Source organism: Lactuca virosa, chromosome 2 (genome assembly GCF_052849685.1).
Source record: "Lactuca virosa cultivar CGN04683 chromosome 2, Lactuca_virosa_CGN04683_v6, whole genome shotgun sequence".
Taxonomy (NCBI): Eukaryota; Viridiplantae; Streptophyta; class Magnoliopsida; order Asterales; family Asteraceae; genus Lactuca; species Lactuca virosa.
This window is the reverse complement of record NC_136427.1, coordinates 120506112-120529914: the sequence shown is the minus strand read 5'-3', so window position 1 is coordinate 120529914 and position 23803 is coordinate 120506112. Positions and strand designations below refer to the sequence as shown.

General features: G+C 38.3%; 1 protein-coding gene across 1 annotated transcript; it reads right to left on the bottom strand.

Annotated features, from left to right (window-relative positions):
- Positions 1-768: 768 nt before the first annotated feature.
- LOC145157707 (uncharacterized) lies at positions 769-1278 on the bottom strand. The gene has a single exon (XM_079076709.1). The coding sequence runs from the start codon at positions 1276-1278 to the stop codon at positions 769-771; it is 510 nt and encodes a 169-aa protein (XP_078932835.1).
- Between the last annotated feature and the right edge of the window lie 22525 nt (positions 1279-23803).

The following is a 23803-nucleotide window of genomic DNA, read 5'->3' as shown; positions in this document are numbered from 1 at the left end:
TTTGAAACAAGGGACATATAAAACTCCTTGTAATGTTATGGAATTGTGAAGTTTAACATTACCAAATAGAGTAACTTGTGTGTTTAGACCATTAGGAAGACCAAGATAGTGAGGCTGAGAAAGAGGTTGTAAAGAAGAAAAAAGAGATTGATTAGAACAGATATGATCTGTAGCCCCATAATCTATGATCCAGGAAAAATGATTTTTCAATTTTGATGCAGATCGATAGGCATTTGCAGCAAAAGGTGCAAATGAAAAAGAAGTACCTTCAGATTGCATTGCTCCTTCAGTAATATCAGAAATTACTTGATTAGATGATGAAGAAGATGAAACACCAGTAGCTTGAAGCAATTGCATGAGATGATTGTATTGTTCTTGTGAAATTGAAGGTGAAACTGCAACATTATGAACTACAGATTTAGGCTCTTCCTTCTTGGATTTTGTAAATTTGAAAGTGGTAGGAAAACCAATTAGCCGATAACACTGAGACTTCGTATGACCAGATTTCTTACAGTGACTGCATGTGATGTTTTTCTTGAAAGAATCATTTGATACTTGCATAGCCATAGTATCATGAGCAAAATTTGGGGAAACATGAATGTCTCTTTGACGTTCTTCTTGAAATATCAAGGAATAAGCAGTAGAGACAGTTGGTAAAGGTTTCATTATAAGAATTTGTCCCCGAATTACTTTATATGAATCGTTGAGTCCCATTAACAGTTGAATAAGGCGTTGATCTTCAAAAAATTGACGAATTCCTGTAGCAGTTTAACAGGTACAAGCAGGTAAATTTTGTACAATGCGTAACTCATCCCAGATCTTTGAAATCTTGGTGAAATATGTGGGAAAATCATCTGCGCCTTGTGAAATTGAATATAATTGTTGTTGAATCTGATAAATCAATGATCCATCAGATTGAGAATAGCGATTGTGAAGCTCTTTCCAAATTGCATGTACAGATGGAAGAAACAAGAAACTATTAGCAATGTTCTTGTGAAGAGAGTTTAGAAGCCAACTAATAACCATCGAATTGACACGAAACCATGCAGAATATTCTGAAGAAGTAATTGCAGGTTGAAGAATAGTACCATCAACGAATCCAAATTTATTTTTGGCATACAAATCGATTGACATCGATCGTTTCCAAGAAGAGAATCTAATTCCATTGAATACAGTAGAAACGAGAATTGAACTTGGATTATCTGCAGATCCAAGATAATAGGGACTGGTATGATCAGGAATTTGAGAAGAATTACTAGATGAAGAATGAGAAGTCATTGATTGAGACATGATTTGCAGAAAACAGAGCAAGAAAGAAGAATTTTGAAGAAGATGGATCGAACACAATTAGTCTGATACCATGTTAGAATTGATGAAGATGATAGAAAGAGAATAGGCTTTCTTCATTGATTGATTGAAAAACCTTCTGTACAATACAAGAACAAAGAAAATATATACATTACAAGAAACACAAATTGTAACTAACTTAACTAACTTAATTAATCACGAATTGATGACGTGTAACAGCTATTGGGTGCCAAGTTGAGTTAATCAAATCAGTTCAAACTCAGGTTAGCTACCATTTACTTTATGCTTTACTTTTATAAAATTAGTTCATTTTTTAAAAGTTAATATTGATCTCTTCCATTATTGTATAAATCTCAGGTTTTCAGTGAAACTGTTCCTATAGTATACTGATTCACAAATCTATGACAAAATGATTGTTTGGGATATTTTTTTAGGTGTGTTCCGGTTTGTGTTGGGTTTCTTGGAATTGGAGAGTCTAAGGTCACAAATTTAATTCAATCTGAAGTTCAATAGGTTTGTTTTTAGCTTAAACGACTACTGATTCATCCACCATTTGCCAATTGCTTCAACTCCCCAGTTTTTCCTTGACATGATTCTTTTTTGAAACTTGAAAATTTGTTTATTTGAAAGAGTTTTGCTTGTTAGAGTTTGGTTGATGATGTGTTGATGCAAGTTATGTAAAGATTGTAGGCTTATGATGAATTTGAGGTGATGGTTCTTAAATGTGAACATACGATCTGAATTCGTAAGTCTTTTTGCTGAATGAACAAGTATGATAAATTTCTTTTACTGTAATTTCTCAAATACTTATAGAACATCATTTATCTAGGTAGGATTTTGTCCACATCAGCAATAAATTGTCTGTTACCATTATTTTTCTTTATAAATGAATATAATTGAGTGATTTTATGACATGTATTATAGGTTTCAGGTTGGACGTCAGGGACGTAGATGATAATTATCGGATTTTAAGGTACATATAATGACCACTTTCTTCCTTTTTCTTATTAGCTATATCAATTAACATATACTTTTCTGTTGGCTTCTTATATCAATGTTTTTCTTTATCAGGTTTGTGAAAACTGTTGTTCTTCATATGTGTAACGTCCCAAAAATATGATCCAAAATTTTCATTTTTAATTTAAATAAAACAGTATTCCAAAAGCATTATCCATACACCTCAATTGAACACAAGTATCTCAACATCATAACAATCAGAGTGATATCTCAAAAGCAGAATCCAGGGGAGTGTGTGATGCATTCAACCCGAGCTCTTCCCCTTGGGACCGGAAGTACCTGAAACATAAACTGAAAACTATAAGAACAAAGCTTAGTGAGTTCCCCAAAAATACTACATACCATACATAATAGCACATAATGGGTCTCGCCCGTCATTGGGTCCCGCCCGACATCGGACCCCGACCGGCATCGGGCGCCGCCAAGCCTACATATAACATATAACATAATCCTATATGATTATGAATCGAATATTTGAGCAAGATATATCTTAATTCTTCAACGGTAATAAACACCTATAATGAGAGTTACTAACATTAACAAGGAACTATAGGTCTTTCGTTATAAAGATTTGTACTAGTAGTGATGACTCTGTTCAGTGTTATAGTACCATAAAATACTCCTATAGTATTTTAACCATGTGTTTTCATTAGTATAGGATTTGGTGAGTTTTAGGCTTGTCACGACACCACAGTCACTCCCAAACACATGTTGGTCATATCTCGGACAAATATAGTTGATCAGGTTATATTGGTCCCACATATGACTACATAACTGCCTAGGTTTAACCGTAGTGTCCAACTCGCCCTAAATACTTTTATGTAGTTCCTACTATGTTACACCTTCTTGTACGTATGTATACTCGTATAAATCTTGTAAAAATACTTGTATATTTTAAAGTATACTTTTAGTTACAGAGCACTTTGGCCCCTTTAGTGTTTATAGTTGTATACCATGAAAGGTTCGGTATACTTAGTTCACTATAAACAATAGCTCTGATACCAATTTGTCACACCCCCAAACCGGAATGGCGGAAACGTTCGGCGGTGGATGATGTCATATGTAGTATCACAACAATTACATCATAGTAATTAAAGTAAACACAACCATTACATTGAATATGCATATATAGGTATTTACATCTGTTTAATTCTTGTTTTTATACATCAAAAACATAAACAAAAGTAGAAGACGTGACTCTATACGCTCCGTCTTCTCAAAACTTCAGGAGGTACCTCTACTGATTTCCTAAGAATACAAGCAGTTTTGAAAGAGTATCAGCATAAAGCTGGTGAGTTCATAAGCAATGTTTTTATAATGAAAACCTGTTGATGAATCTATGAAAATGTTCGTATGTTTCCAATAAAAATCCAATATTTTCTTTAGTAAAAACATGATAGTACCAGTTCCTTCTATGACCGCTTAGTTCATACTGGCCACGTATAAACCAATATCAAACAGACAGTTGATTATGTGGATCTTCCCTAAGCCCACAACCAAACAAGGAACAGGAAATGAGGCGGAAACCACACATTCCACAGTCTATCGAATATTCTTCATACATAACCCTAATGCATAGACTAAGGAATTATAGAATTAACTATGAATATTTGTTACAGTATTCGTTGTAGTATAGGAAAAATGTTAGTTTATATGCTTCGTTACTACCAGATGTATTGTATAGTGTGTTCTGTACGAAAACTTTTATGTAGAATGTTCTATATGAAAAACCCTGGCTACCACCAGTATTTATATTAGTGGTGTTACTTAAAGTAAAACCATTTATTTGAATTCCCCGGAATCCTCCAGTTGTAATATGTGTTAGTTCTATTATTTGAAAATAAAACTAAATGAAGGAATGAATCTCGTAAACAAATGGTTTGTTTATACTATTGTGAGTTCGTATAACCATGCTTGATATGACCTAGTGACCTTTACGACGTTCTTCAAGTGTTGGATAAATGACATTTGTCACCCCAGGCATGCCTGCCTAACTGTAGCTAGCAGTTCAGGTGTGGGATTGTCATTCCTAAATAGATCTATTCACAAATCTCACGCTCTCACTCCAGGAGACTCTGGTTATACTATGTTAGGATTTTAACCCGTACCCCGAAGGGTACAATTGAAGTGTTGTCTCACAATCCTGTATTAACTAGTTTACGTGTAGTTCTGTATTGATCTACTGTATTTAAACTCGTGCGTATACTGTATAAGGTAATAATTATATTTAAATAATTATTAAATGTTATGCTCTTACAGTAATGTATATCATAAACTAAATCGGTCATAGTTTATGTGTATTGCTATGTAACACTCTGAATTTGTAAAACTGTGTATTGAAAACCCAAACTATACCTATTATAGTTTACATGTATGATGTGTACTTAGTTTACGTATTGATCTGAAAACTATGCAATTATGGTTGTATGTTGAAAACTTCCCTTATGCTCAGCATGTTAAAAAAGGATAAAATAGCTAAATTGTGACAACCCTCAATTTTTGGCCAAGTCGAAGTCAACTAAAGTCAACAAGTCAAACTGGTCAACTCATCTAACCCTTGTATATTAGGGTTTCCATCATGACTCTTATTGTACCTACTCGCAATCTTAATATAAAGTATCACTTAGAGTTTTCACGTGTTCGGAAATTCTAAACACTAATCAGGGAAAGTGATGAAACTACTCGATAAAACATTATTCCTTAACCCTCAGGGGCATATAACAATCATAGCGAGACTTAACGGGATGTACAAACTTTGCGTTGCAAAGCCAAACACTCAAAAAGGTCACAAAAGAAGTCTCTCCCAATCTCTTTCACTCTAACTCTCCCAAAACTCTCTAAGTATGAGAAATCTCTCCAAGTGTGTGAAATCTCTCCCAAAACTCTCTAAGTATGAGAAATCTCTCCAGGTGTGTGAAATCTCTCCCAAAACTCTCTAAGTATGAGAAATCTCTCCAAGTGTGTGAAATCTCTCCTAAAACTCTCTAAGTATGAGAAATCTCTCCAAGAATGTGAAATCTCTCCCAAATCTCTCTCTGTATGAGAAATCTCTCCAAGAATGTGAAATCTCTCCCAAATCTCTCTAAGTATGTGAAATCTCTCCCAAATCTCTCTAAGTATGCCAAATCTCTCCAAGTATGACAAACTCTCCCAAATCTCTCTCAAAATCTCTCTCAACTTTTTATAATCACTCGGGGCATCCCGACCCTCGAATTTGACGAAAACAGCTCGAAAACGGAAGTCTACGCGAAAAACAGCCTTAAGGAGCCGAAACTCCTCTTAGGAACCGAAACTCCTCTTAGGAGCCGAACCTCTTAGAGCCGAACCTCCTTAGAACCGAAACCCTCTCAACCGAAATGGACCGAGCAGTCGGTCTATTTCGGTCCCCTGACTAATCAGAACCGAGACCTGAATTTCGGCTCTTCCCTTCCAACCTTCGGTCCGAGGACCTGACCTTCGGTCCGAGGACTTGACCTTCGGTCCGAGATCCTGACCCTCGGTCCCTTCTGATGAGCATGCCTGCAAGACCTCTCGGTTCCCATGCACAACCGAGCCTCACCTTCGGTCCGAGAGGCGACTCGCGCAGCTGAACCCCTCTCTCTCGGTTTCTTCTCCTACTTTCGGTTCTAAGGACTAGGACCGAACCTCCGGCCCCAAATTTCGGAATTTGGCAGTTTTTGCCCGGTTTTCAATATTTTTAGCGTTTTGAGCCCATTTTTCGATATTTTAACGCGGGATTTTCACCCAAACTCGTATTTTAACATAATTAACCCCAAATATTCATATTTTAATTATATTTTGGGGAAAATCCTTGCCTAAGAATAAAATCTAGTAGGTGAGATTTATGGGTGGAGTGTTGACTTTGCCTTAGTGTATGACACAAGCAACCTCCCCATACCTCCATAGTACAACCCCTTGTCCCTCCCACCATACCTGGTCATTCAAGAGTACTTTCCCCACCATTTGACCAGCCACACTCTTGGTCAAAGGCTGAAAACTCCTATCTCTCCTCGCTTTCCTCTCATTTCTCTCATGTTCCCTCCAAAAGACAAACATCATTCTCTCTCAATTCTCTCTCTAGATTGCGAGATTCAAGACCATTCCCCAAGCTTTTCTTCTACTATTGGTAAGTATTATCATCCTCCACAAGATTATTTCACTTCTTTCTACTCAAATCATAGATATCTTACATAAACATCATCACATTCATGTTAGATCTTCGAACCTTCAAGGCATCTTCTTAGTGTTCTTGAGTAGAACACTTCTTTTCTTCAACATCCATCCACTAAGACACACAAGGTGAGTTCATACCCCTATCTTTTCATGTTTTCTTAAGTTTTAAAGGGGGGAATACAAGTTAAAACACCAAGAACACAACTAAACTCATTTAACAGCCTTCATCAGAAAATTTCAACTCCATTCACGGACTGTTTTGGTCAACTTAAACATTTTAGTTTTCAAAACTGTATTAGGTGCATATAGTTCAGGTTCATACCTTTAAAATTACTACTTGCACATCACCAAACGAGTTTTTTTACGATTTATGATGATTTTTACAAAACTGCCTATCATCTCAAAAATGAATTCGGACCAGTCTGTGAATATGAACATTTTAACACAAGTTAAAGACTTCCAAAAATCATAATAAAAATTATGAACAAACCAGAAACATTTTATGAAATCTCAGAATTTACGGATTCAGTTTTCGACTTCGTATGATTTTTCTATGATCTTTCTAAAACAGTGTAGAACGGTTAAAAACTAGTTAACAGCTTGTAACTTTCATAACACTTTGTAATATGTTGAGCAAAGTGTATAACCATAAGTTATAAATATTGAATGTATTATCTTGTTAGTTTATCATCTTAAGCTGAAATTTAGTCATTGATGATAAGGTTTACTCATTTATTTCGAACACATATAATAAACTTCAATAAGCATAGTTTATGGATTTTTACTACACGAAAAAGGTTTTACTCTCAAAACAAATGGGTTTTTTTTTCATATCCTACGTGATAAACTATAATAGTAATAGTTTAAAGATTTCATATCACTAATTTATTCAGAAAAAATGATTTTTCTTCCTCCACGGAAGAGGTTTTAATATCAAACTATGTGTAAACTAGTTAACTTAGGTTGTGAGGCAATTCTCTCCCCGTACGTTCGAGTACGGGATCCCAATTCCTGAAAGTTATAACCAGAGTCTCTTGTAGGGAGAGCGTGATAATTGTGTATAGATCTATATTGGGTTTGACACCCCACACCTTGCTGCTAGCTACAGTGGGACCTGCAGGTCTACGGGTGACAAGAGTCATAGTATCTTAACGTCTGAAAAACGTTGTGCAGGTTATTTCTCGTCATAGTATGGTTATAGCGACTCACATAGGTAGTTAACAATCTTTTAAGTTTACATGGAAACTTCTACTTTGAAAAGGGGTTTTATTTCTAAACTAAACGAGTTTATGCCTATTTAAACTTGCAAGAATTACTTTAAGTATGGTAAAATACTTGTTTATTTTCGGTCCTGGGATTTAGAACTACCTAACTTTAAAAAGGGTTTTATGCCGATTTATAACCACTTTTATATCTTTAAGTATGGTAAAATACTTGTTTATTTTCGGTCCTGGAATTTAGGACTACCTAACTTTAAAAAGGGTTTTATGCCGATTTAAAACCACTTTTATATCTTTAAGTATGGAAAATACTTGTTTATTTTCGGTCCTGGGATTTAGGACCACATAACTCTTATAAGGAAAATATAGAATTTTCTTTGGAATCATATCTCTGTTAAAAACTATATTTCATCTAAAATTGTTAGACTTCGGCTATAATTGCTAAGTGTATATGCTAGAGTTATATAAGAACCTAGTCATAATCGACTTAGAATTAGTGGGCCCGCCTTACTTCCTGTTCCTTGTTTGGTTGTGGACCTAGGGCAGACCCATTATATTCGACGGTTTATTTAACTTAAATTTTATATAACTTATATACACTGGGCGATTATAGAAGGAATCTATGGGTCTTTCTAGGGTTCATTATCGCATAACATAGAAGCATTCATTTCACTTAATAAAGAAAATATTGGATTTTCTGGAAACATACTTTGTCGTTTTTACAAGGAAAACGGTTTCTTTCTCAAATAAAACTCTTATGAACTCACCAACTTAATTTTTGACACTTTTTCAAAACTACTTGTATTCTCAGGAAATCAGTGAAACAGGAAAACCAACAGCATTTTGAGGATGGGACGATAAATCGTCAAGTAGTTCATTTTGTCATCATAATGTAATTGATTTTGAAACATGTAAACTTATTCTATGGTGTAACATTTTCAATTATATTTATGATGGTTGTATTTACTTTAAGCACTATTATACTCGTTGTTGTGATACTATACATGAAGTCCTCCACCCCCGGACGTTTCCTCCATCCTTGGTTTGGGGGTGTGACATAAATATATTATAAACATGTGGAAACTGTATATTTATATTAATTGCATCAATTTAAAGGTGTTGAAATCCTTTTGTATAATTTCACAAAAATCATTTGTGTTTGGCTTGTATCCCCCCTGAAAACGTTAAAATATTAAAAGCATAGCGTATAAACTCACTGTTAGTCGTGTGAATAGTCGGACAGCGAAAACTGATAGTGAAGACCCTCGAGTTGATGTACGCGGCACTCAACGGGATCCTAATACATTTAATACATATATGTATTTTATTAGCGAAACCGTCATTTATAGTGTTGGGAAAACACTTGTTTTCATTTTAGGAATGTTACCGGGACTCGATCGAATCGGATAAACGGGTTTGCAGCCAAGGTTCACGGTGTGAAGGAGTTTGCGGCCGTGAAGAGTTTCCGGCCGTGAACTGTTCTCGGCCGTGAACAGGTGTATGGCCGTAAACAGTGTTCTTGAAGGGACTTTGAAGGTTTGAAGGGTGTACGACCGTAAACAGTTTACGGTCTTTGAAGATTTGAAGATTTGAAGCGTGTACGGCCGTAAACTCAATAACAAGGATGTTGGATCCGATGAAAAATGCATTTTAGATGCTCCAAAACAACCTCCCAAGGTTTTTCTTGATGATTTTCGGAAGAATAAAGGTGTTTTTGGGTGTTTACGGTCAAGAGTTTAGAGAGAGAAGGAGAGAGTTTTCGGCCAGAAAAGTGTAAATGAGGGGTAGCGACTCGTATTTATAGGGGGTTTCCATGGTCGGTGGTGGGGTCCACCTGTCATTGGCCATAAACAAGTGTACGGCCGCAAACAAGTTTACGGCCGTGAACATCACTCAGCCGAAAACTGTTTGATTTTTCAAAGAAAACTCGGGTTTTTCGCGTGATTTTTGGTTCCGACTCGTATATAAAACTCAAATATATAAGTAATGATTTTCCAAACTAAAGGAAATTGACGGAACCCGATAATATACAATTTTATTAACGGAATTTAGCTAACAGTAACTAGAAAAAGGTTCGGGTTGTCACATCATCCCCCCGTTAGAGGGAATTTCATCCCGAAATTCAAATTTAGAATACAAATCATGGACTCGGAAAAAAGATGAGGGTATTTCTATTTCATGGAATCTTCTCGCTCCCAAGTGAATTCAGGTCCTCACTTGGAATTCCAACGGACCTTCAATATCGGTATGTGACTTTGTTTCGTTCTTTTGATTTCCCGATCCATGATTTCGACTGGTTCTTCCACGAAATTGAGGTTCTTTTTTATCTTGATCTCATCAAGAGGAATCATAAGGGTTTCGTCGGATAAACACTTTTTAAGATTCGAGACGTGGAAGACGGGATGAATGTTGCTAAGTTCCTGGAGTAGACGAAGTTTGTATGCTACAGGACCAATCCTAGCGAGGATCTCGAATGGTCTAATGTATCTCGGATTCAACTTTCCACGCTTTCTGAAGCGTATCATGCCTTTACAGGGTGAGACCTTCAATAGAACACGGTCACCAACCTGGAACTCCAAGGGTTGTAAGTCCCTAATCTGCTTGTGTATCAATCAGATCCGTTTGATGGTGCGGAATCCCAATCAAACGGATGATGTCAGATCAAATAGAAGAGAAGGAGAAGAAGAAGATGATGAATCTTGTATGTATTGATATGAATGAAGATTCGGATGCAAGATTCACACACACTAACACACACTCTCTTTTCTCTCTCTCTAGAACACCTTCAAATGCACACACTTAAGCTCCTCTATTCTGTTCATCAATCTATTCCTCACACCCCTCACCCCTATATATATACATGAGAAACATGGGCCGTAAATGGGTTTACGGTCGTAAACACCCATTGGGCCGTAAATACAACTGCAAAAATATATTACACGACCAAAAAACTATTAATGCCTAGAAAAGTAAAGTATAAACCATATCTTTGACCCAACAATCTCCCCCTTGGTTTATAGCTTTCTTTTCTTTTCTTAAATGACCCAACAAGTTCCCCCTAAAAAGTAGCTGGCTTTTCTTGTCATTCTTCATCGAGAGCTTGGTTTCAGCATTAATCTTCAAATTCTTCACAACTTCAAGATGAACTTGATGAATTTTCAATGAATGACTTGATCTTGAGCAGTTGGGCTTTTCTTCAGAATTTGACATTGAACGCACATTGTGTGAGGAGGCTTTTTGCACTGATTCTTGAAAGATAGCGCTTTCAGCTTGAGAATATTCAGAGAGAACGTCAGAGAGAACAAATCTTCTGGATCACTTCAGCAAGTTCACAGATAACATCAGACTGATTGAGGAGGCTTCAATGCAATCTGTTACATAATCTTCAAGTCGGCTTCACCTTGCTACTGGGGTTGAAGGATTGAATGTTGAAAGAATAATCTTCATTTCTTGCTCCTTCGAATGAGAATTCTTCGATGATCATGGATGAAGCCTTGGCTCAGAAATCTTCGACACAAACTCCATGAGTTTCATCTTCACTTGAATTCACTTTTCAAGACAAAACAAAACTAAAAGAAAATTTAGCACACAATATTTTTGGGTTTTTCATATTTTCTGAAAAAAAATAAAAACAGAAACAAAAATATTTTTGGATTTTTGATTTTCTTGAACAAGAAATAAAACAGAATATAACACTATTTTTTGATTTTGAATTTTTCTGATTTTTGTTTGTTTTTTTTTAATTTTTTTTTAATTATCCCCCTTATATTTAAATTAGAAGAAAACTATGAACAAATTTAACAAAAATAAAAATGATATCTAACTTTAAAAGTGATTTGGGATCAAAGTTTTTAGACAGCCGTTATCTGTTTATCAGTACCTCTCCCTTCATGAATAGATCTGGTCAATCACCAGTATTGTGGTCCACTTAAACACGAGAGATTGTGACAAAATTAGGACATACTATAAGTGACAAGACAATGTGATCCTAAGATCCTAGATAATATTCCTTAAGGACCATTCAGCTGACGACGACCAAAGATATTGTTGTCCACCTAAATTGAGCAGCGAGATCTACAGACAACCTAGTGATTGTTCAATTTTAAATGTACTAGAACATGTTTCCTGCTTCCTGACATACCCCAATAATCAGGAACTTCCAAAGTACTCCTTACTTTAGGTGAGCAGACAATTATTATGAGAGAAGTCAGATTTAGAATGCATATGCTGTACACCCAGGTCGGATCTCTTCCAATCTCGCAGAGGGTGAAACATATGACTAACTGAAGTTTTAGAGGGATTGAGAGGAAGAATGGTGCATATACTGTGTACTAGGTTGGATGTATTTCAATCAAGCAAAGGAGACAGCATATGGCTAACAGGAAGGAAGAATTGCATAGATAGAAGATGCATAGAAATAGAGTTGCATATGTTGCAGTCCAGGTCGGATGTATTTCAATCACGCAGAGGAGGCAACATATGACTAACAGAAAGAAAACAAGAAAATAATTTTCTACAGACCTACTTTATCGGAATTCCCCAGTCGCCCCATCAATACCGGAATTAAGGACAGAGTCCGTACATCGAGGAAGAGTTAAACCACAGTTCTAGATACGGATTACTTTAATGTGATCGATGGATTATCATGTATATCTCCCTGCTCAACCTATCTGAGCGTCGTATTGTCAGGCTAAATAGATCTATCTAGGTCAAGTTTTTTCAAGTCTCTAGATTCCTTAAGTTCATTAATGCCTAGTCAAGTCCATTTTAATCTCTCGTGCCTACCAGTGCATCGAACATAGAGCCTAGACAAATCAGGTTCAGTCCCTTACACAGATTCAGATTGCCTGTTATCACATGATTATATCACTTCCCAAAACATCATCTACAAACAAAAACTATCAGCAACATATTTTTGATTTTCTGATTTTCTAATGTTTTTGGATTTTTTTTTATTTTTCTAATTTTTGTTTTGTTTTTATTTCTCCCCCTAAATTTGTGCATAGGAGAGAAACGAAAGTAAATGCGCAAATTTAAACTATCCTAAAACAAAAATTAGTCTTTAAAGCGAATCAGCTTAAGAAAAACTCAAGAGTATAGAGAAGAAAACTCAAACCGTAAGTCACCGATTGAATTTGCATCCAGAAGGTCTGAGAACAGCACGCGTAATCTCAGAACAGATCCAAAAATTCTTCACATCGTTAAGCACTAACCCCATGAGTGATCCCTTCCTTTCTTCCCTTCCCGCAAAGGACACATACTCTCAAACAATGTTCTGAGTGTTGTACAGTTGAGAGATGCCTCCTATCATGAGCCTGGAACAGCCACTACCAACAAACTGAAGTCTGATGATATGCCTCCATAGCTGCTCCGACACAGAGCGGGATTAGTTGGTCTTTGGAACCCAGTCCATTTTGAAACAGGGTTGACCTTTTTCATCCTTGCACGGTACTCTCTCCCATGACATATCCTGTTTATCACAAACAGAAGATGAAGAAATATTAGAATCGTTAGAAGATTTGGGAGAGTGAGCCTTTGGAACCCATTTGTAGTTGGGTTTAACCCATTTCTTTTTCGATATGATGGGTGGCTCAGTACTTGCTTTTGATCTTGATGTCGGCCTTTGAGATGACTTTGGTTTTGGCTTCACGGGAGCATCTCGTTGATTTGGCTTCTTGGCCGACATTCCCTTCTTGCCCTTTGGATTCGGATTCTTGGCCTTGTGCGCGTTCCAATCATCATGGTCTGAACGTGACCTTGAGGGTTTTCTTTTGAAGTATCTCCCTCTTGGCGCGTTTTGCTAGCCTTGTGCATAGTAGGGAACATATACACGATTATGACAATTTCTGGCAATGTGTCCAGGTGTTCCACAATGAAAACAAGTCTTTTTCTTCACTGGGAAATTGTTTATTCCTGCCTGTGGTGGCGTATCCTTGCATTGTGTCTTATTTTTCCCACAAGCACAATTACAACAGGCACTCTGTTTCACTGGAATTGGTGGCCTGTATTTCTCAACAGCAGGTTGATCAGAAGCAGCTGAGTTCGAAGCAACATATTCAGAGCTCAAGGAGATGTTGGCTTGTTCAATGGTTTTCTCCTTGTTCTCATCTTCTGCTACTTTACTATCAGACACACTCTCTTCAGCTGCTTGCTTGGATTGGTTTAAGGATTGATCTGCATAGTAAGTAGAAACATTAGTATTTTCAACATTAATAATGCCTCCTGATACAAAACCAGCTGGTTTGCCATAAACCATGAATGGTTCGTTGGCAATCTCCTCTTTAGTCAAAGGGTGATACTGATATGTGTGATTGAAAGGAGGAGACACTTCATCACACCCTAAACCCTTTGACTGATTATGTTTAAATTGCATGCAATGGTCTATCATGTTGGCAACTACTTCGCTTGATACATCAAACTTTTTAAAATCAAAATTTGCAGTTTCAAATTGCCCATTGAATGTATCAAGCTCAGTAATTAACTCAGCATTCTGTCTCTTGATATAATCAAAATGTTCACATTTTTCACTATAGTCTTGCTGAATTCTCTTAAAGTCCTTTATTTTTGTTTCTAATTCAGCCTTCAGGGGTTTTTGTCCTTTCCTGAGTTGATATCCTTCATATCTCAGGTCCTCAACTTCTCTTTTTAATAAATCAATTTGTTCCCGAAGAAATTTAATCGTATCTTCACTAGATAGTGTACATGAAACTTCACATGATTAAGAACATGAAACTTCATTGACCGGAAGGTTTGCGGAACTCATTGTTTTTCCACACTTCAAAGCGTCAAGTTCTTCAATTATATCAGCAAGACTAAGATGATTGAGATCTTTTGTCTTCTTGATGATAGCCACGTTCATATCCCACGATTTCGGAAGTGCATTCAGCAGCTTTTTATTTATCTCAGATTTAGTCAAGAAAATCCCAGCTATATTCATCTCAGTAGTAAGTGTAGTAAATCGCTGCAACTGAGCTTCCAGGGTTTCTCCAGGGATATAATTGAACATGTTGAAGTTTTGTCTTAACATCTCCTGACGACTCTCTTTCATGTCTTCAATTCCCTCGTAGACCTCAAAAACCATTAAAAGTCAAATTTAAAGAGTCAAGCTTAAAAGTCAAACTTTAAAAAATCAAATTTAAAAGTCAAACCGAAAAGCTAAATTTGAAAATTTAAAAGTCAAACGAGAAAATCAAAGTTTAAAGTCAAAGGTCAAATTTTAAAAGTCAAAGTCAAAATTTTAAGTAAAAAGTCAAAATTAAAAGTCAAAATTTAAAAATTAAAGTTTTGGGTTGAAAATTGAATTTAAAATAAAAGGAAAATGATTTTGGGGTTAAAAGTGTCAAATTTTCGAAATTAGATGCGAAAGGGAGTGTTTATGAATTAAATTTCGAAGTGTTCTTCCATCTAGCATGCTAGATCAGCTGGTAAGACGCGTGAAGAAATGAATCAGAGGTCCCGAGTTCGAACCCCGGCACCTCCAAATCCGCTTCCTGTTTTTTTAGATGCGAAGGCGACGCTGCTGCTTGCGAGGACGAGGTGCGAGGCGCGAGACCGAGGCTCCTGAACGAGGCGAGGTGCGAAGACCGACGACGCGATGCGAGGACCTGGTGCGAACCTGAAACTGCTGCTGACCGTAAACCTGAGTCGTACACGTGCGAGCCGTAAATTCCGAGGCCTCGGACCGTAAACCGTTTCCGACCGTAATCTCGGACCGCAAACTCCGGGGCCATAAACTCCGGACCGTAAACTCGGACCGTAAACTCCGGACGTAAACTCGGAAACCCTAGCTGCTGACTGTAAACGCCGCCACCCCCTCGCTGGTTACGACCAAAAACAGCGTTTTTTCGACTTTGGAGCTCCAAAACTCGATCAAAAACCCTTTTTTATCAAAAACACGAAGAACAAACCCCCCCTAATTTTCAAAGATATATCCAAAAACGCAGAAATCTTTCAAAAATAAGATCAAATAAGCTCCATATCTGAGAAAAATGATTGATACAACCAAGCTCTGATACCAATTGTAAGTCCCTAATCTTCTTGTGTATCAATCAGATCCGTTTGATGGTGCGGAATCCCAATCAAACGGATGATGTCAGATCAAATAGAAGAGAAGGAGAAGAAGAAGATTATGAATCTTGTATGTATTGATATGAATGAAGATTCGGATACAAGATTCACACACACTAACACACACTCTCTTTTCTCTCTCTCTAGAACACCTTCAAACGCACACACTTAAGTGTTGGATTAATGTCTAAGTCCATAACTATATTTGGTATGTACTTGACCCGACCCGGCATGGTCCATTTGGGTTGCACTTCACCGGCACAATTTATATGGATAGTCTTTTGAGAATAGTATATTTATGATTTATATTAATATATTATAAGTTCTAATATATTAATATAGAATCATATTATTTAATTAGTATTGATCAAGAATTAATTTAGAATTAATTAAGTGATCAAAAAGAACTAATTAAATATGGACTCTTATATATATGGAATGGGCCAAGTTCATTTAGGTTGGGCTAAGCTTTCATGGATGGTCCATGGAGCTTTTAACCCACAGATCCTATGTAAATGAAAGGTCATGGGTATTAGGGTTTACATGGATGTAACCCTAATCCTCCATAATATATAAAGGGGTCCTTGGCTCACAAAATTGACAAGTGTGTGAAAATAAGAGTGGGCCGATTTTAGTGTGCATACATATTCTCTCAAGTTCTTCCAAGGTGTTTTGGTGATTTGTGATTCCATTTGAGGCTTCCACACTATTGGGGCTAAGCTCTTAAAGCTTGAAGACATCAAGCTACATCAAAAGGTATGTCATCTAACTAGAACTTTGTAGTATAGGTGCTTCATAATATGCTAGTTAGGATGAAACCTTGGAATAGTTAATATCTGCATGTATAATAGAGAAAACATAGATCCAAGGTTTATAGGGTTGCATGTACACCATAGGAGTGTTAGAATGCTCAAAACCCAACATTAAGCTCCTCTATTATGTTCATCAATCTATTCCTCACACCCCTCACCCCTATATATATACATGAGAAACATGGGCCGTAAATGGGTTTACGGCCGTAAACACCCATTGGGTCGTAAATACAACTGCAAAAATATATTACACGACCAAAAAACTATTAATGCCTAGAAAAGTAAAGTATAAACCATATTTTTGACCCAACAAGGGTTTTCGTCTCTTATCGGCGTAACTCTTTTGTCTATCTCTTGAAGCTTTTAGTCATTCCCGGATTTGTATGATCTTTTTAGTAGTTTCTCGGATGATTTCTGGGCCTGTGAGAGTGCTATCGGGGACTTGACCCTTAGCTAACTGTGTGTCACCCACCTCATCCCAGCACAGAGGGGATCTGCACTTACGGCCATAGAGGGCTTCGAACGGCGCAACCTTGATGCTGGTATGGTAGCTGTTGTTGTAGGAAAATTCAACCAAGGGCAAATGTGTGTCCCACGACGTTCCAAAGTCGATGACGCAGGCTCTCAACATGTCTTCCAATGTTTGAATGGTTCTCTCGCTCTGCCCATCTGTATGTGGATGGTAAGTTGTGCTCATATCCAGCTTAGTTCCAAGAGCCTTCTGCAGTGACTGCCAAAATCTCGAGGTAAACCTACTATCTCGATCGGAGATAATGGATACAGGCACACCATGCAGACGGACTATCTCTCAAATGTAGATTCGTGTTAGTTTCTCCATCTTAAAGTTTTCTTTGATTGGCAGGAAGTGGGCGGATTTAGTCAGTCGATCGACAATTACCCAGATGGCATCGTGCCCACTCGGAGACTTGGGCAACTTAGTGATGAAATCGATTGTAATCCTTTCCTACTTCCACTCAGGTATTTTTGGCTGCTGAAGTAGACCTGAGGGCTTTTGATATTCCACCTTCACCTTGGCGCAAGTTAGGCACTTGCCCATGAAGGTAGCTATCTCTGCTTTCATGTTCGGCCACCAATAGAGTTGTTTGAGATCCAGACACATCTTATTTGAACCTGGGTGAACGGAGTATCTAGTCTTGTGAGCTTCGTTCATGACAACCTCCTTGTAACCGCCGTACTTCGGCGTCCAGATCCGGTTCATGAAATAGTAAATTATGTCTACCTTGACCTCTAAGTTCTTTTCCATTCCTCTCAAGGCTTCATCCGATATGTTCTTTGGTTTTAAGGCTTCCAGCTGAGCCTCTCTGATTTGAGTGGATAGATGGGAATGGATGGTCATTGTCAGTACCTTCACTTTACGACCTGAATACTCTTTCCGACTGAGGGCATCCGCTACCACATTGGCCTTGCCGGGATGGTAGTGTATTTCACACTCATAATCACTAAGTAGCTCTACCTTTCGTCGTTGCCTCATGTTCAACTCCTTCTGATCGAAGATATGTTGTAGGCTCTTATGGTCAGTGAAGACGGTACACATGGTTCCGTATAGATAATGTCTCCAGATCTTTAACGCATATACCACTGCTCCTAACTCTAGATTGTGAGTTGTGTAGTTGACCTCGTGTGCTTTTAGCTGCCTCGAAGCATAGGCAATAACCTTTCCTCGCTGCATGAGCACACAGCCTAGACCCTAATTGGATGCATCACAGTAGACCACGAAGTCTTCTGTCCCTTCATGCAGAGACAAAATAGGTGGGCTGCATAGGGTGTGACATCCCCAAAATCACGGCCAGAAAAGACCGATTTTGTTTATGCTTTTAAATAAAATCAGTGTAATCCTTTGATTAAAAGAGTTGCGGAATTTGTACCCAAAACAAAATATGATAAGAATTTATCAAAGCATTTCATAAAGAAATGTATTTTCATTATATAACAAAAACCTCGAGATGTCATGTTTCGATACAGACCAAAAGCATAAACAATACAAAATAGACCTTACAACAGTTACATATAACTACTGGTCTATAATCCAAAAATATCTTGACAATGTCATCCAACTTATGCTCTCGTGTCACTACCTGTAATACAAAGAAAAACTGAGTGGGTCAGGCTTGGGAGCCTGGTGAGCATATAGGGTTTTCAACCCACAATAAATAATTATTTTTAATTTCACCAACCAACATTAACCCGATTACCCATTCCCGTTATCCTCACTTTACGTCCCTAAAACAACATCTATTACCAGGGACCTGATCTAGGATTTTTCATCGGGATGGACATTACTGAGAAGGGGCTTCCTCCACAATAAATGTCCTAAAGGCAACCATGAGGGGGATAAAGTACACCGGTGAACACATCGTTCACAACACCTACAGGTTATGAGCCTGCTAGCGTTCCACTGGACTGTCTAGAAAGAGTCTGTGGTCGTCATCCATACTCCGCTAGATGACTAGATCAACAACAACATCGAGGCCTCTCATCATTTTATTTCATCACAGACCAACTGTCTACCCATGTTCTACCCAGCATATTAGTAGATAAAGTATATACATTTGTAAACAGCTTAAAACCTATACAAAACATTCATTCAACAACTAGTTCAAATAAACAAATAATATATAAACACATATCACGTATTTTATAAAGAATACTTCATATCTATGTGTTAGAAGAAAACAAATATACACTCACATGATATGACAATGATCGGACAACACCTCGTCTCTTAAAACAATTGTTTCCGATAAAACCGGGATGTTTTTCTTGAGAACCGGGCTTCTCGTGGGCAGAGTTTCGGCTCAGAAACTTTACTTCCCGGGATCTCCGGGGTTTCGGGACTTGCTTCGGGTCTCGGGAATAATACCGGGGCTTCGGGGGTATTTCTTGCACGCAAAAAGAGGAAATATGGGAGAGAGAGAGAGAGAGAGAGAAAGATTTTGAGCAAAAAAGATCGGCAGCCTCGGCCTTCAATTTATAGCAGCGAGACCTCAGACTACGCTGGGCGTACCGAGGCCCTACGTTGGGCGTACTTCGGATACAGTGTCAGGTGGCGAAGTCTCGGTGGTGGAACATGGCTCTTCTTCGGACCGCACAATGCAGCAGTACGCTGCGCGTAACTTCCTCATACGCAGGGCGTACTTCGGTGTCGACATGTACTTCAGGGCGTACACCTAGTACGCTGGGCGTACCTCGCATTTCTAGGCTCCCTTCGGATAAGCTTTGGTATGCGTGCCTCGAACTTCAAAAATTCATAACTTTCGCATACGAGCTCCGTTTTCGACGTTCTTTATATCCACAAGTAGGTGAGACTATGTTCTACAACTTTCATTTAGACTCCGTCGGCTAATTTTGACTTTATTTTTATTATATTATTTTTAGTATGCTGGGACAGGAAAACTTTGTTATAAAATCATAACTTCTTCATCCGACGTCCGTTTTCATCTGTCTTTTTACCGTTTGATTACTAACGACGAGATCTTCGATTCTCGTTTAGATTGTTTTGGCCAAATATCACTCGATCTCAATTTCGAGATTTGGGTTGCATATTGCTAAGTCGAAACTTCGAAAAATCATAACCTCCTCATGCGAAGTCAAATTTAGACGTTCTTTTTATGCACGCTCTCGGTTTAACGTATTCTACGACTTTCGTTTAGATCACTAAGGCTAGATATCGCTCTAACTTAAATTCATATTTTATGTCATTCAGCGTCGTGCCGGTTCTGTCGCGAAACTCCGACAGGTCATAACTTCTTCGTTATAACTCGGATTTCAGCATTCTTTATATATTCGGAGACCTTGTCATGACCACTTTGTCTTCATGTTTCGATATCAGTTCTATCTAACATTTTAATTTTATTCTTATTTTTATTCTTAATTCAATTAAGGTTAACCTAGAATATTACATCACCATTAATGCCTAGCCTAGAAACACGAGCGTTACAATTCTCTCCACCTTAGAATGATTCCGTCCCTGGAATCACACGTCAACAAACAAATGCGGATAGCGACTCATCATGCCACTCTTCGTTTCCCAGGTGAGATTTGTCCCATTCGCATGTTTCCAACAGACAAGCACTAATTCGACCATCTTACGTCGTAACTTATTAGTCTTTCGGTCAATGATTGCCTCTGGTTCTTCAATTAACCTTTTGTTCTCATCAATTCTTAACTCAGAAATTGGAAGTATATCGGGAACTTCTCCCGTGAACTTCCTCAAATAACACACATGGAAAGCGTTATGAATTCCATTCAGTTCTTCGGGTAATTCGAGCTTGTAAGCTTGGTTCCCAATCCTCTGAAGAACTTTAAATGGTCCAATAAATCTTGGACTTAACTTTCCTCTTTTACCAAATCTTATAAGTCCCTTCCACAGCGAGACTTTAAGCAAAACCGAATCTCCAACTTCAAAAGTCATCGGTCGTCTTTTCTTGTCAGCATAGCTCTTTTGACGATCTTGAGCTGCTAACATTCTCTCCTTAATTATTTTCAACTTTTCAGTAGTTTGATGGGCTATCTCCGGTCCCATAAACTGCTTTTCCCTAGCCTCAAGCCAACAAGACGGCGTACGACAGTTCTGTGCTTACATAGCTTGATAAGGTGCCATCTTTATGCTCGAGTGGAAACTATTATTGTACGAAAATTCTACCAAAGGTAAATGTTCATCCCAGTTACCTTGGAATTCCAGGGTACATGCTCTCAGCATATCTTCAAGTGTTTGTATCGTTCGTTCGCTCTAACCATCAGTCTGTGGATGGTAAGCTGTACTTAAACACAACTTGGTACCCAATTCCTCTTGTAGACTTCTCCAAAACCTTGAGGTGAAACGGCTGTCACGATCTGATACAATCGTTAACGGAACACCGTGAAGCCTCACTATTTCCTTCACGTAAGAATTCGCAAGCTTATCCATAGACCATTTCTCATTGGCTGCTATGAAGTGCGCACTCTTAGTGAAGCGATCAACGACCACCCAAATCATGTCGTGACCATTCTTCGTTCTGGGCAGTTTAGTGACAAAATCCATAGCAATGTCTTCCCATTTACCCATAGGCACAGGTAAAGGTTCTAAACTCCTGTATGGTTTCTGATGTTGTGCCTTGACTCTCGCACAGGTCACACACTCCGCCACATACTTCGCAATGTCAAGCTTCATCGTCGGCCACCAGTAATAGGGTTTTAGGTCCCTATACATTTTAGTGCTACCGGGATGAATCGAGTACATGGTTTTGTGAGATTCTTCCATCAGTAGATCTCTTATTCCTCCTGACTTAGGTACCCAAATACGATCTTGGAATACCTTCAGTCCATGACCGTTTGTACCAAACACTAACGTTTTGCCCAAACGTTCATCCTTTCGGTCATTCTTCTCTGAAGCTTCTTCTTGAGCCTTCTTTATACTCTCCACAATCGTCGAGACAACTTCTATTCTCAACGCTCTTGGCCTTTTTCTTTCAAGATTGACTTTCCGACTGAGAGCATCAGCAACAACATTAGCTTTACCAGGGTGGTAAAGTATCTCACAGTCGTAGTCCTTAAGTAATTCTAGTCAGCGTCTTTGCCTCATATTCAATTCTTTCTGATTAAAGAGATATTGGAGACTCTTATGATCAGTGAAAACTTTGCACTTCGAGCCATAGAGGTAATGCCTCAATATTTTCAGAGCAAATACTACCGCCGCCAACTCCAAGTCATGAGTGGGGTAGTTCTTTGCATGCTCTTTCAGCTGTTGAGACGCATATGCTATCACCTTTTCTCTTTGGGTCAAAACACAACCCAATCCAACACCAGACGCATCGCTATAGACAGCGAAGTCTTCGACTCCATCGGGTAGAGAAAGAATCGATGCTTCACATAGCTTCTTCTTAAGCAACTCGAATGCTTCTTTGTGTTTATCACTCCAAGCATAAGTAGCTCCCTTGTGGGTCAAAGTTGTTAGTGGAGTAGCGATCGAAGAAAAGCCTTGGATAAACCTTCGGTAATATCCGGCTAATCCTAAAAAGATTCGGATCTCCGTGGGACTTTTTGGTTGTTCCCACTTCATCACAGCTTCAATATTTGTTGGATCAACCATTATTCCTTCTTGGTTGACCACGTGACCCAAGAATTGGACTTCTCGAATCCAAAAATCACATTTGGAGAACTTAGCATACAACTTCTCCTTCTTCAAGACTTCCAACACTTCTCGCAAGTGTCTGCCATGCTCCTCTTGGCTTTTCGAATAAATCAGAATGTCATCTATGAACACTATCACAGATTTATCAAGGAACGGATTGCAAACTCTGTTCATTAAATCCATGAATGCTGCAGGAGCATTGGTTAGTCCAAACGACATAACCAAAAACTCGTAGTGTCCATATCGTGTTCTGAATGCAGTCTTCTCGATATCCTGCTCTCTTACTTTCAGCTGATGATATCCTGACCTTAAGTCGATCTTTGAAAAATAAATTGAACCTTGTAGTTGATCGAACAGGTCATCAATCCTCGGCAACGGATATCTATTCTTTATCGTTGCCTTATTCAACTCTCTGTAGTCAATGCACATTCTCATACTCCCGTCCTTTTTCTTTACAAATAACATCGGGGATCCCCAGAGTGATGAACTGGGTCGAATAAAACCTTTGTCCAATAATTCCTGAAGTTGTGTCATAAGCTCTTTCATCTCTGTTGGTGCTAGTCGATACGGTGCTTTTGCTATTGGCTTCGTTCCTGGTAACAAGTCGATACGAAATTCTACTTGTTGATCAGGTGGTAATCCAGGAAGATCTTCGGGAAATACTTCCGGATACTCACACACGACAGGAATGCTTTTCATCTCCTTTTCTCCTTCTTTGCGTCAATCACGAATGCCAAATATGATGTACATCCTTTGGCCAAACACTTTCTGGCTTTCCTTAGAGAAATGATCCCCGAATGCACTCTGCGTTTGTCCCCATACACCATAAATGACTCTTCCCCTGGCGGGTTTACCTTGACTATCTTCTTTCTGCACAATATCTCGGCGTCATTGGCGCTAAGCCAATCATTCCCAACACGATGTCGAAACCGTTAAGTTCGATAGGCAATAATTCCTCGTGGAACTTATTCCCGTTCAAATCAATTAAGATGTTTTTCATACGATGGCTAACAGGTACAAACTTGCCACTAGCAACTTCGAGTAATAAAGCATTATCTAGTCTATCGACAGGCAAA